We start from the raw sequence: 12,032 nt of genomic DNA, 5'->3' as shown, positions 1-12,032 counted from the left end.
TTTTTGGTTTTTTAAGAGATTGTTTAGCATTCTCTAGGCTTGTCTGTGTTCACATATAGCCCTCAGTGTGTTCTGTTGCAGCTGTGAGAACTCAATGCTTTTTTGAACTAAGCTCTGTAAAGGCCACTTATTTCTCCAAACTGTAGCACCTACACTGGAGAAACCTGCATCTGAGCTAGCTGACTATAACGACTAGAAATATATGCTTGGGGAGCATGAAGCATCTCATCCTAAGGGCAGATATACAAAGCAACTTAAAGTCAAGATTTCTTGTAGGAGGGAAGTCAGAAAATGATCATCACTTGTGAAAAATCTGGGTTAAGGAACTTGCCCAAATCACAGGTAGATAGATGGTGAGATGAAGGCAGGGACAGGACTCTGTTCCTCGGGGCTGCATTCAGCTGCCTTTGTCATTGAACCCATGCTTTTCTTTCTGTGATCTTCTGCCTCTTCTACACATCTTCATTTTTCAAATAAGGACATTTATACAGGTTCTTTTCAGGAGCTTGGTCCATTCGGTGAACAGAATCCATTTTGTTCATAAATCCTGTGACAGAAAAAGTTACATCATACTGTGATTAAAGATTTAATACCTTTTTAAAATTATGAATTCATGGGAAGGCAGTGAGCATGGGATTGAGTTGCAAGTTCTTGAGAAGAATATGCTTTAGTGTTCATAAATTCTCCCACTTCTGCTACACGCAACCTTTCCTCCTTCCTTTCACCTCCACCCTGTCTTAATTCTTTGCTGTGCTCTCCATTCAGTCATAATACTCAAATTCCACTGCTGTGCACCAGCAGCATCACTGATTTCTGTTCCTCAGCCTTCACCACACTGTTCCTGTAGGAAACTTTTTTTAATACAAAGAGTTCTGCTTCCCTCTGAAGCTCTGAGATGGAATATGTTCATTGTGAAGAGACTGCTGGAGACCAACTACAAAGTGCCAACAAATCTCTTCCGCAATTATGTAAATTAAGCCACTCATGACTTGGCCAAGTTTATGCAGGTCTTCTAGGCTGCCAAACTTGAACACATTATTAAAAAGCATAGCTTTAATTAAATGGTTATAAACATTTTCTTTATACGAAAGAAATGTATATTTCTGCTAATTTGTTTTTGGAAATGACTGAACTACTCTTGGTGGAACTTAAAAGAAAATTACTAGCCGGAGTAAGTAATTCAGTGTAGGAAACTTCGGCTCTAACAATTTCAGCTTGACCAAACTCAAAGCAACTGAAACTGAGTCTTATTGTTTGAGACCCAGCTGCAGAAGGCCCTAACAGAACTGTAGGCAATAGTCCCTTTACATATCTAGAAATAGGACTGTGTTCCCAGCCCACATCTTTGAAATTATCAGTGTTTAATTTAATTTTCTAAGAAAATAATGCTTACGCAATCACACATTTGTGCGTGTTTGCATATTTCTGCCTCCCTCCTCCATCACATATTTTAATTCAAGGCCTAATTTCATTGAATAATTTACATTGGAAGAGACATCTGCAGGTGACCTCTTCCAGCCTCCCACCTAAAGCAGGGCTAACTTCAACATTAGAGCAGGTTGCTCCAGGCTTGGTTGATTTTTTAATACCTCTGAGGATGGAGCTTCCACAACTTCCATAGGCAGCCTCCTTCACAAACTTATTTTCTTGCAGACTGCGTTGGGACTCCTTTTATAAAAAATACTAATATTAATGTCCAAATAAACTGTTCTGTCAACATGTCTTCATCATTTTCTGCTGTATCTCTTCAAGGTCTTGCTATGAATACAAAACTGGTTGTTTGAACAAAAATTTGCTTGTTTCTCCAACCTCAACACTTGCAAGATTTGAAAGTGAATCTAGGAAAAAAAAAAGTTTCTAAAAGAGAAGGGAAACATTCCAATTAGGTTTTATTGTGTTATCTGTAAAAAGGTAGGGTCCTGGTTTTGGCTGGGATAGAGTTAATTTTCTTCCTAGTAGCTGGTATAGTGCTGTCTTTTGGATTTAGGATGAGAATAATGTTGATAGCACAGTGATGTTTGGGCTGTTGCTAAGCGGTGTTTACACTGGTCAAGGACTTTGCAGCTTCCCCTGCTCTGCCAGGAGCACAAGAAGCTGGGAGGGGGCACAGCCAGGACAGCTGACCCCAACTGCCCAAAGGGCTATTCCATACCATATGGTGTCATGCTCAGTATAGAAACTGGGGGAGTTGGCTGGGGGGCAGCGATCACTGCTCGGGGATGGGCTGGGCGTTGGTCGGTGGGTGGTGACCAGTTGTATCTTTTTTTTTCCCTTGGGTTTTGTTCCTCTCTCATTCTCTTGTTGTTTTCCTTCTAATTACAATTTTTTTGTTGTTGTTCCAATTATTAAACTGTTCTTATCTCAACCCACGAGTTTTCTTACTTTTGCTTTTCCAATTCTCTCCCCCATCCCACTGGGGGGGAAGGTGAGGGAGCGGCTGTGTGGGGCTTAGTTGCCAGCTGGGGCTAAACCACAACAGGTAGTAAAAAGGGGAATAAGCTGGTTAGACAGTTGCCACGATCCTTACTATGAAAACACTGCTTAAATGGAGGTGGGAGAGTGGATGGCTGCTGACCCGACCTTGGTTCCATATTGTTTGCCTTATTTATTCTCTTCTAATTTATTTTATAAAATAGGGGAGAACAAAAGTAAAATCGCAGAGCTGGACTATATTGTGTCTGCATAAAAGGCAACTATTAAAAGCAATTGTCATGCTCTGTTGTAGTAATTAGGGGAACTCTTTCAGCCCTTTATAAAAAACAGAATTATACTGATGTTAATGACTTTAATACCAGCTACCTGGGCTAAAACCTCTCTTCTGATTGTTATTAGAAGTCACAAAAACAATATACATTTTCCAGGGGGAACCCCCCCTTATATTGCAGCATTCAAAGATGGGTCTCTATTATCTACATAAAAATAATCCTTTTAAAAAGTCTGTGTCTTGTGTTTTCCATTAATTTAGAAGATTTAAAGGGGACTTGCAAAAGTTACTTGCGAAATTTCAGCAACTTCCTGCTTTGAATACTCTTAATAGTTGACTGAGAGCCACTCAAAACTCTATTGCAACATTATAGATACTTATTTTTTCCACTTCTAGGTCCCACAATGTACTTTCCTGATCCGGAGTCTGTGCTTCTGTTCTGAGTAACGTTCCAGCAGGCAGGATGCTGGGGATGGCACGGCCAACACAGAGCTCTGCTGGAGCATTGAGCAGGCTGGAGAGTCAGGTAAGCGTCACTTAAACAACATGACGTTTTGGGACGTTTCAGCAAAGCTTTAAATGTTATTTTACAGCCCAGCAAGAAAACTAGCTAATACAGCAAATTTAAGGCTTGGAACATTTCCAATATTTTGGATGAGATCACTTGCACCCTAATAATTTTCTGCTTTGTTTTTTCCACTCCTTGTTGGTCACTTGTACCAGAATTACATAGTAAATAAGTCTGGATTTTTTCACATTTGTGTTTTTCACAGTTTCTTCCTGGCACAGCAAGTCCTAGCAGACTTTCCCCCTTGCCCGGACTTAATGCCTATGCCTAGCTGACCTTCTGCAACATGCGAGGCCATAACCCCTGACCCTCAAGGGTGTTTAATGCGGGAGGAAAATCCTTGCAAGTGCTCAGCCTCTGTAGCGCTGCTCAGAGCTCCCCAACAGGCTTTCTGGATGGTTCCGTATCAGCTGCATTTCCAGTATGCGGCGTGGCCAGATGACCTCATTAGAACCCGCAAGCCATGAGGATACGGCAGGCGGTACCCCCCAGGCTCGCACACAGCTCCGCGCTGGCAGGGCAGTCCTTCCCTTCCTCCAGGTAGGCTCCTTTCCTGGGCAGCGGGGCCGGTTGCTGAGGGCCCTCCTGGCAGCCTGAGGTGGGATTCTCCCACTTTCAAACACTTGACTGTCCCATGGCAACAAGCAGAGCGGAGAGCTGACTGCCTTGGTACCTTGCCACGGAGGGAAAAACAGAGAGCCCCAGCTGTGGGCCCTCACCCGTGCGAGGAGTGCAGCGGGGCTCCAAGGCAGGCACCGTGCATATAGCCCTGCCACCACGGCACCTCCACGACGCCTCCGCAGCCCCGTCCCACCCGGCCTTCCCCGCCAGCGTGCTGCACTGTGGATGGATAGGTCCCTGTGCAAAGCCAGTCTGCCTAAATATGCAGGTAAGGGGGAAAAGCCAAACAGGAATTGTCTGAGTGGTCTCCCTGCTAGTTGTGGCAGTGAAGTTGTTGCTTGGGACAGGGTGGAAAGTTGGGAGGATTAGAGCAGACAGCAGCAGTTTATGGGACAGGTGAAGAATATAGCATAGCTAACTCACATACCCAAATCTCTCTCACGTATTGAGATTTTAATGAGTACTCACTCATTATAAGGTTTGTTTCTTGTGTTTCTCTAATTCCTTACCATTCTGCTGTCTGTATTCTGTTGGGAGACTTGGGTAAAAGATAAAAGATCACTCTTAGGAGATCACAGTATCTTCCGCTTGTTGGCTAGCTTCAGGTGTCTGCTAGTACTGTGATCTAGACTACTGCATGGACCTACTTGTCACAGGCCTTTCAAAATTACACCTTGTTATAGTGTTCCCAATTCTACACCTCCTTGTTCCTGGTCTACACTTCTACCATCTTCTGCATCCCATTCCATCTGTCCACACCAGACTATAACTCCCTGAGCCTTTGACCCTACATTTTCAGTCTCCTGCCCATGTTCTCATATAAAAAAGCAAGTCCTGGCACTTCTCAGATGGTGCTGAAAATATGATATATGATAATGACAAAGCAAGTCATGAGCTGCTGTCTTGAGCAGGTACAAGTTACTGAATGCTAGTTCTTCCACAATGATCGCCTGTAACATGTGAGTCAAGTTAAAGTTATTTACTCTTCTAAGCCTGTAAAAAAATCAAATTAATCACAAGCAAATAAGTTTCTATTTATGCTGAGCATTTCAAATACAAATACAGCCAGTGTTGTTTTGACTATAATATTTGCCCTACTGCTCTTAAAGAATACTAAAAGCCATGACTCATGTAGCAGGACGCAGACATAGGATTGTGTGACTATCTCGGTAAGCAAGCTTATTTTGCCCTTTGGTCACAGTAATGTTGGCTCTGTTATAACTTCCCTATTTAATCTCCTTCATCCTTCATGATAACTTAAAAGGAGTCTCATGTCTTCTGGAAGCAATTCTGTTTGCTTCCAAAGCCAATGAACATTTTTAAATACAACTGTACTACTACCCCTTTTAAAGGTATGTGAAGTTCATTCGTCTGGCATTTATGCTGTTACTTTATAATCTCTTAAATTAATCATTTTATGCTATTTCTTATATTTATATACAGTGAATGATGTAGCTATGAGGGTACAAACAAAAAGACAACATCCTTCCCAATAGGGCTTAGTATCTAAAACCAGATGTAACATATAGCCATTAACATCTATGTTGTGCTTGTTAAAAGAAAAAAAAAAAAAAGTGCAGATAAGTTGAAAATAGTAAACCATGGTAGAATAGTCTACTATGAGGAAAAAAGCTGAGTGGATTCCATCTACTGAGAATATATTATTGTGCACTATGTAATGGTTTTGTAAAGATTTTTTTCCTTTAAATCTTTAGTCATCAATAAAGATTTGAACGGGATGATGCTTTTGTAGTTGAGCTATCTTCTCACTTATTTTTAACAGAGGTTATTTATATAAAATACTGTCTTAGAAACTACTGCACAAAAGCTAACTAAGAATATTCTGATAATGTTAGACATTTCAGAACAGTTTCCAGAGATCAGCTCAAAAAGGTATTGCTCACTGCAGAACAGACAGGTAGTTACAACATTACCAGAAATTTAGGAATGAAGTTTCCTAGTCTGTTTTCCAGAAATCAGATCAGCCTTCCATTACCAAAATGACTTTGAGTAACTGAATCTCTGTCTGTTGGCCACTTTGCTATAAGTTATCTCTATATGCTAGAAGAAAAGATGCCATAAACAAAAAGTTCGAATAGAGTAGCTGGTCCTTGGGAACTTGATGGGGAGGCAGTCAAAGAAGATACTAATCTACAGGCTCACAAATAATTACTTATCCTCAGTGTACCCAAGGGTGCTTCTGTATGCACTGAACTAGCTCCTGTCCAGTGCTAGCCTGTGGGCTGTGTGATGCTCTTAAGTGGTGTTGTAGAAGGTCGTTGTTAAGGAGGTTGCTGAATAAGAGTTTATTCCTGACATTAATCTTTAATAGAAACACAACATTAATGTAAAAATGAGCATAAAGCAAATAAAGGGGGGGACATGTACATTTCACCCAGTGTCTTGCTCCACTGATTCTAACAGCTACTAGTACAAGCAGAATTTTTTGTTCTCTTAAAAGTTTCTACAATAGTTTACCATGTGATTTGCAACTACAAGTTTAGATTAAATTACACGTTAGCTGATTCATTATTCCTAATGTAAGGTTCTCCACCTGAATTTGAAAGCTTAAAGGTGGTGATTAGAGGATTCCCTCCCTTACTTACATCAGGGGACCTGAGGAAAATTTCATATTTGTTAATTTTCTGTGTCTTTCAGAGAAAATGAAGTGGTTTGGTCATTTCACTAAAACGTATTGTCAGGTATGTTTGTGGAGTTACATATGCATTTACTTTATCTTCATATTTTCTTTGCATTCTAATTATACCAAAATTTACTTTTAAAAAGATGACTGAAATGCCACCAGTACGTAGAATTCATTCACTCACTCATGAAAATGACATAAATCAGCCCTGATCCTGGTTGTTAATTTCTTTTCTTTTCTCTGAAAGGTGTTAAAATGCCTGTTCCTTACTCAGTTGAGTCAATGAAACTCTGTGCCAGTTTAAAGTAAGTGTTAGGCCTATTTATCTGCTGAAGGAATAAAACTCGCTGCACACAACCCTTGACTTCTGGTGTTCACGACATGCAATTCTGTGAAGGGCAACACAATGCCATTGAGAGTGAAGCCTTTTCAGTTTCCACTATTCTCCCCTTTTCATCATCAATACATTAAGCACTTTTTTTTTTGTTTTAACACAATCAGCTTTAGGTCTATAACTGGAACACAATTTCAATGCTTTTATTAGCTAATTCATACTCATGTTTGAATGAAGTTTCATAGGTGGTATTTTGTTACACCTTTGTAATCATCTAGCCAGTTGTAAACTAGATTTATCCCACTGTACTGTAAGCCTACCAAGGTTGCTGGGCAAATGAAAGCCTCCAAAAAAGCTCCAGGCATATTCACTCCCTTTATTCCCCCTCAAAGTTATTTTTAAGACAAACACCAACCATATAACTCTTCAGTATAAGAGTGGAAATCTATCAAAGTCCTAAAAAGAAAGAAACTAGAGGTAAACATGGAAATTAGGGTGCAACTTCAATGGGCATTGCTGTGAATTACAGCATAACAAGTTTTAATTATATCGTCTTGGGAAGTGAGATAGTTAGGCTATAACAGGGTGGACATGTTCACTATGTGAGAAACTTCCAAGAAAAGCAAAAGCAATCCAGGGGAGTGCTGCTCTATTTCCTTTCTGAAAAAGTTGCCTGTTGGAGACATGCCTCTAAGTTACAGCTTTCCTTCAGTATTAGGGTAAGCTGCAGACTTGCCTTGTTCTGTCCTCGCTCCAACATCTCCAGTCCTTCAGCCAACTCAACAGCTTAAGCCTGAATCAGGCCTTTTTTGCAAAGCTGAATGAAGATGTGTTCTCTCTCCAAGTTTTCCAGATGGTGGCAGGAACAAAGGGGAAAACCATGGAACAGACATTCCAAACCTGGTGAAAAATACAACTTTCATCATTGTTGCCAAGGAGAAATGTATATAATATTAATACATTCTGTTCCCTGGTTTCTGATTGAGGATAACCAAGTCTCTTCCACAGAGAGGACCATTTTCCATTTCAGAACAACAGACAAATCTCTATACAAAGATTAATATTCCTTTTCTTGCCTGCTTTGCTCACCATCCATGTCTGTAGAGTAAGATCAATTCAATTATCGTATCCTGAAGAGGAATCAGACAACAGAAAGAAGGGAGAAGCCTCTATGAAAAAAGAGAGAGGCATAGAAAATTGTCAGAAGACAGTACTGAGAAACACAGGAACATCCAGAAACAGCTGCTGGAGTAACTGCAGAAATGGTTGGGCTTGCTGGAGAATATTCCAATTAAAACTCCTGTCCAGAAAAGCCCTACAGCCTAAAATTAATGACATGCTGAGAACAACCGTGTGCTTCTCCCCCACTCAGGCTGCAAGATGATGAATCACTGACAACCCCACCTCTTTTTCTGCTACTTGCCTTTCTGCACGTATGTCAAGGACAGCAGCCAAAAATACTGTGTTTATTGTAGCATAGACTAACTCAAACCTGTGGCCTCAGTACTTGCAGGCATGCCCACTACATCTGCATTGTTACATTCAGTGAAGTTTGAAATATTTATTCTTATAGGCTGAACTTCATGGTGGAAGGTTGGCATTGTTGGTGGGGGTTTTTTTCCGGTAAAAAACATTGATATTTGACAAAGGCTTAATGCAGCATCATAACGTGTTTTTTAAAGGAACAGCTGCATAAAACCCTTCAACTTCTAGCTTTCTTGCAGACTACCTTGATGCTGTGCTCAGCTGGCAGGAGGGATGAAATTGCATGGACAACAAAGTCTCAGCAGTTCTGCTTCCCAGCCACTGCGGAAGTCCCCTCCCTTGTTTTTGCTGGTATTGTGTCACATAGGGAAAGTTTTTCAGGCACTTGAGGCAGACACCATCTATATGTTACTAATTAGCCTCATCATTAACCATTGTGAACTCCTTTTTACCTCAGCAGAAAACTTTTTAGTCATTCTACAACTTCTTGAGATCCTCCCTCCATTTTTCTGGCAACTGGATCAGGGGCAGGGTAGCGGGGTGTAGAAAATGCTTGAGCCTTGGAATATTATGCAGATGGACTGCGAGACCTGAAGGGCAGTGCAGACAGGAGTCCTAATGGTCTTGATGTAGCTTGGCAATCCAAACTGTGCAAATCCATCTGTCATCCACGCGTTGCAAAATTTTGTAAGCCCAGATTCCAGTATCCACTTAACTGATGTAATCTACTCATCCACAGCCTTGGTGTTTGATCGGTCCTCATCAAAGTGGTGAGCCAGGGATTAGTAGTAAACTATGCCCTGAGGTGGAACTATCTCCTTGGTATACTGTTTTAACTTCTAGATTGTCTCTGAGTGGATTTTTTTATGATAATAAGCTTCCTTTCCATGCCATGTAGCCATTTCGCTATCATATCACTATCTGGCACAGCCTTATTGTGAACCACTGTTCTTTCCCAACTTTCACTGGTACTTTCCCGAGCCAAGAAATAATGCTTTCCTGAATGAAGTTGCTCCAGGAAAAGTTTATTCATAGCTTTTCTTCTGGAGGAAAGAGAGGAAAATGTCAGCACGGCAACTTACTTTGAAATGAAAGCAGCTTCAAATGGAAGTGTATTAGCGCTTCTTCTTTTGAAGAAAACAAAGCTCGCTCCCTAAATACAATCTAGAAGTTTCACTTCAGCTCAAGACAGGTGATTCATGAAGTCCTTTTGGAGGGAACATGGGATTTTGTTGGATTGACTACAATCACAAAACCCCAGTGGTTTCTAACAGATATCCTGCAGGGGGGTGGGGGAGTGGAGGCGGGAGGAAAAGACCTCACAGTGCCATTTGTACGTACTGATTTAAAGAAAAACAGCTATGGAAATAACAGTTATTTCAAATGAATTCTGTTAGTTATAAAAAAATAAATACAGATATATATTAAAAAGACATTCACCATGCAGATATTAACACTCAGTTCTCTTGTCTATACTATCATAAAGCACAGGCTTCTACGAAAGTAATTGTTTCTACTGCAACATAACACAATGCACCAGACCTTTTATTTCTCATGATACTCTTTGCAAAAGTAGAATTGGTATCCTTTATGTCTTAGCTAAATTCTTATGTGGGTAAGTATTTTCCCTCTCTCTTGAATCCCAAGTCTGTGTTTCTTCATGTCTCCTTGTCACACCTTCAAGAAAACTTTTCAGCAAAGACAGAAAACCTTGGTTTGTATGCTTTGTACACTTTTGTGTCCTTAATTGCTCTGAAATTTTGCTTATTTAACCAGTTGTTTGTTAGAAATAGCTAGCTACATAAAAATAGTGAGATGACTCCTGTGACTTCCAATTGCCTACAGAAGCTATCTGGATAACTACCTGATTTTACTTTTTCAAAATTTTTTTTATTAACATGTCCAGACCAACACAGTATTATTTAATGGACTACAGCTTTGAGCCTGCAGTTATACTCATTTTGTTTCATACAAAAGAGATGTTTCTTACCTCATTATCCTGTTCCACATAGTTAGAGAATTGCCCCATTGTCCTGCTCTCTGGCTTCTATTCAGAATTCAGAATGCTGAAAGGTTGTGCCATAATTTGGCTGATCTTAGACTTTCCCAGCCTATTTTGGTGGATTTAGTCCTTCCAAGATACAACTTTCTGTGCTACTAAAGAGGTCTGATTTTAAAGTTCGCTGTAATAAGAAATGGGAATTTCATTTTGCATCATCATACTAATGCAAAGGAGAGATGACCAAAAAATACGTCAAAATGAAGATCCCGAATAATATTAATCATCCACAATACTTCTCATCTCATCTGCTGTTGATCTGCAGATAAATTTGTCAACATCATTTGACAGGTATGCTATGGCATTTTAGACTTAAGTCATTTCTGCCGGTCTTTATTTGCTTTACGGCAGAATGTGCCTTTCAATTCACTTAATATAATTACTTCATTAATTAGAAATAATTTGTGCTTCTCCTTCCCAGCTACCATTCTTTTTTTCAAACATGAAGATCTGGGATGTGAGGTTTTTTTCCATTGTAGATATCCTGTGACTTTTTTTCTCAGCTTTCAATATTATGTCCCCTCCTTAGAATAGTCAACAGATGATCCTACCACACATGATAGCCTGTTTGTTGGCCTCAAATCCTGTATCTCATATCAGCAAATACTACATTATCTTCCTCATATTTAGTGAGCCCCAACAGATGTTTTCTCTTCTGCTCTACTCTTCAAATCTCACTCACATTGCCACCTGGGAGCACCAAGTGAAGTAACCAACAGGGTCTGGAAATTACAGATGTCTGCAGCAATGGCAGACAAAGAAAGAAGCAGGAGAAAAGAGTATATTCTCTGGGCTGTAAAAGTTTGAGTTTGGCCATTTTATCTGCCAGTCTTTAACAAAAAAAAAAACATTCCTCAAAGTGCCAAATAAATTAGGACTAAATTTTTGTTTAGTCAGCAGAAAACAATTCAAGCAGTAGCAAGGTCAGGCTAATCCAAATTCAGTGGTATCTTTTACTTACCCATTCTGCCCAGCAGCTCCCCTTTCTGAGGTTCTTATGAATATGCTGGCAACAGGCAATAGTTAGATGTCCTTGAAAGTTTTTAATCTTCTTTTTCATATCCTTTTCCATTTTAAGAGGCAAGAGTCCACATGTCCACAAGTCCACTACAAGAGATTAAGCCGTGATACACAGTTGTCATATGTGTTACGAGACAAATAGCTCCCTAAGAATGTTGAAGAATCTTCTCTAGAAGCATTAGGTACTAGGCAAAGATCTCAAACCCCCCCCCCCCCCCCCAAAAAAAAAAAAGAGAGATTGGCATTTGGTTTTGTCTTAGAACTAGGAACTGGACTCCCAGAAGCCTCTTTTAGTCTGTGACATTAGTACTACAGTACTGCATGATAAAAGAATGCAGTGTCTGAAGACCATTGATACCTGGCCTAGGTGTCACTGAGATTTTAACTGCAAAGTGTTTGGTTTAGTAGCCAGTATCTCAAGAACAATTGCACTGTGTGAGCCCAGAGGAGAAAGTAATGTAATTTCTAAGGAGCAGGATGCTTGTTCACCTGAAAATCCACACTGGCATTCAGGAGAATTCAGTTCACTTTCTGAAATCTCCACAAATTCTATGCGTGACCAGGGGCCATTAAAGCAATATTATTGTGTCTCAGTTC

The 12,032-nt window shown here is 40.2% G+C and overlaps 1 protein-coding gene across 13 annotated transcripts in view; it reads left to right on the top strand.

The window, feature by feature from the left end:
* IL15 (interleukin 15) overlaps nt 1-12,032 on the top strand; it is a 38,900-nt gene that overhangs the window by 6,265 nt on the left and 20,603 nt on the right. For 4 of the 13 annotated variants that reach the window (XM_075501011.1, XM_075501009.1, XM_075501017.1 and 1 more), the window contains exons 1-2: nt 5,137-5,245; nt 6,552-6,595. In XM_075501011.1, coding sequence (XP_075357126.1) covers nt 5,203-5,245; nt 6,552-6,595 — 87 coding nt within the window. In that variant the 5' untranslated portion in view covers nt 5,137-5,202. Of the gene's footprint in view, nt 1-3,100; nt 3,231-5,136; nt 5,246-6,551; nt 6,596-12,032 lie in introns of those variants that run through there. The other 9 variants (XM_075501008.1, XM_075501012.1, XM_075501007.1 and 6 more) reach the window with 4 other exon arrangements.

Source organism: Mycteria americana, chromosome 4, assembly GCF_035582795.1.
Source record: "Mycteria americana isolate JAX WOST 10 ecotype Jacksonville Zoo and Gardens chromosome 4, USCA_MyAme_1.0, whole genome shotgun sequence".
Taxonomy (NCBI): Eukaryota; Metazoa; Chordata; class Aves; order Ciconiiformes; family Ciconiidae; genus Mycteria; species Mycteria americana.
Note: the sequence above shows the minus strand (reverse complement) of the source record. Positions and strands in the feature narration are given on the sequence as shown.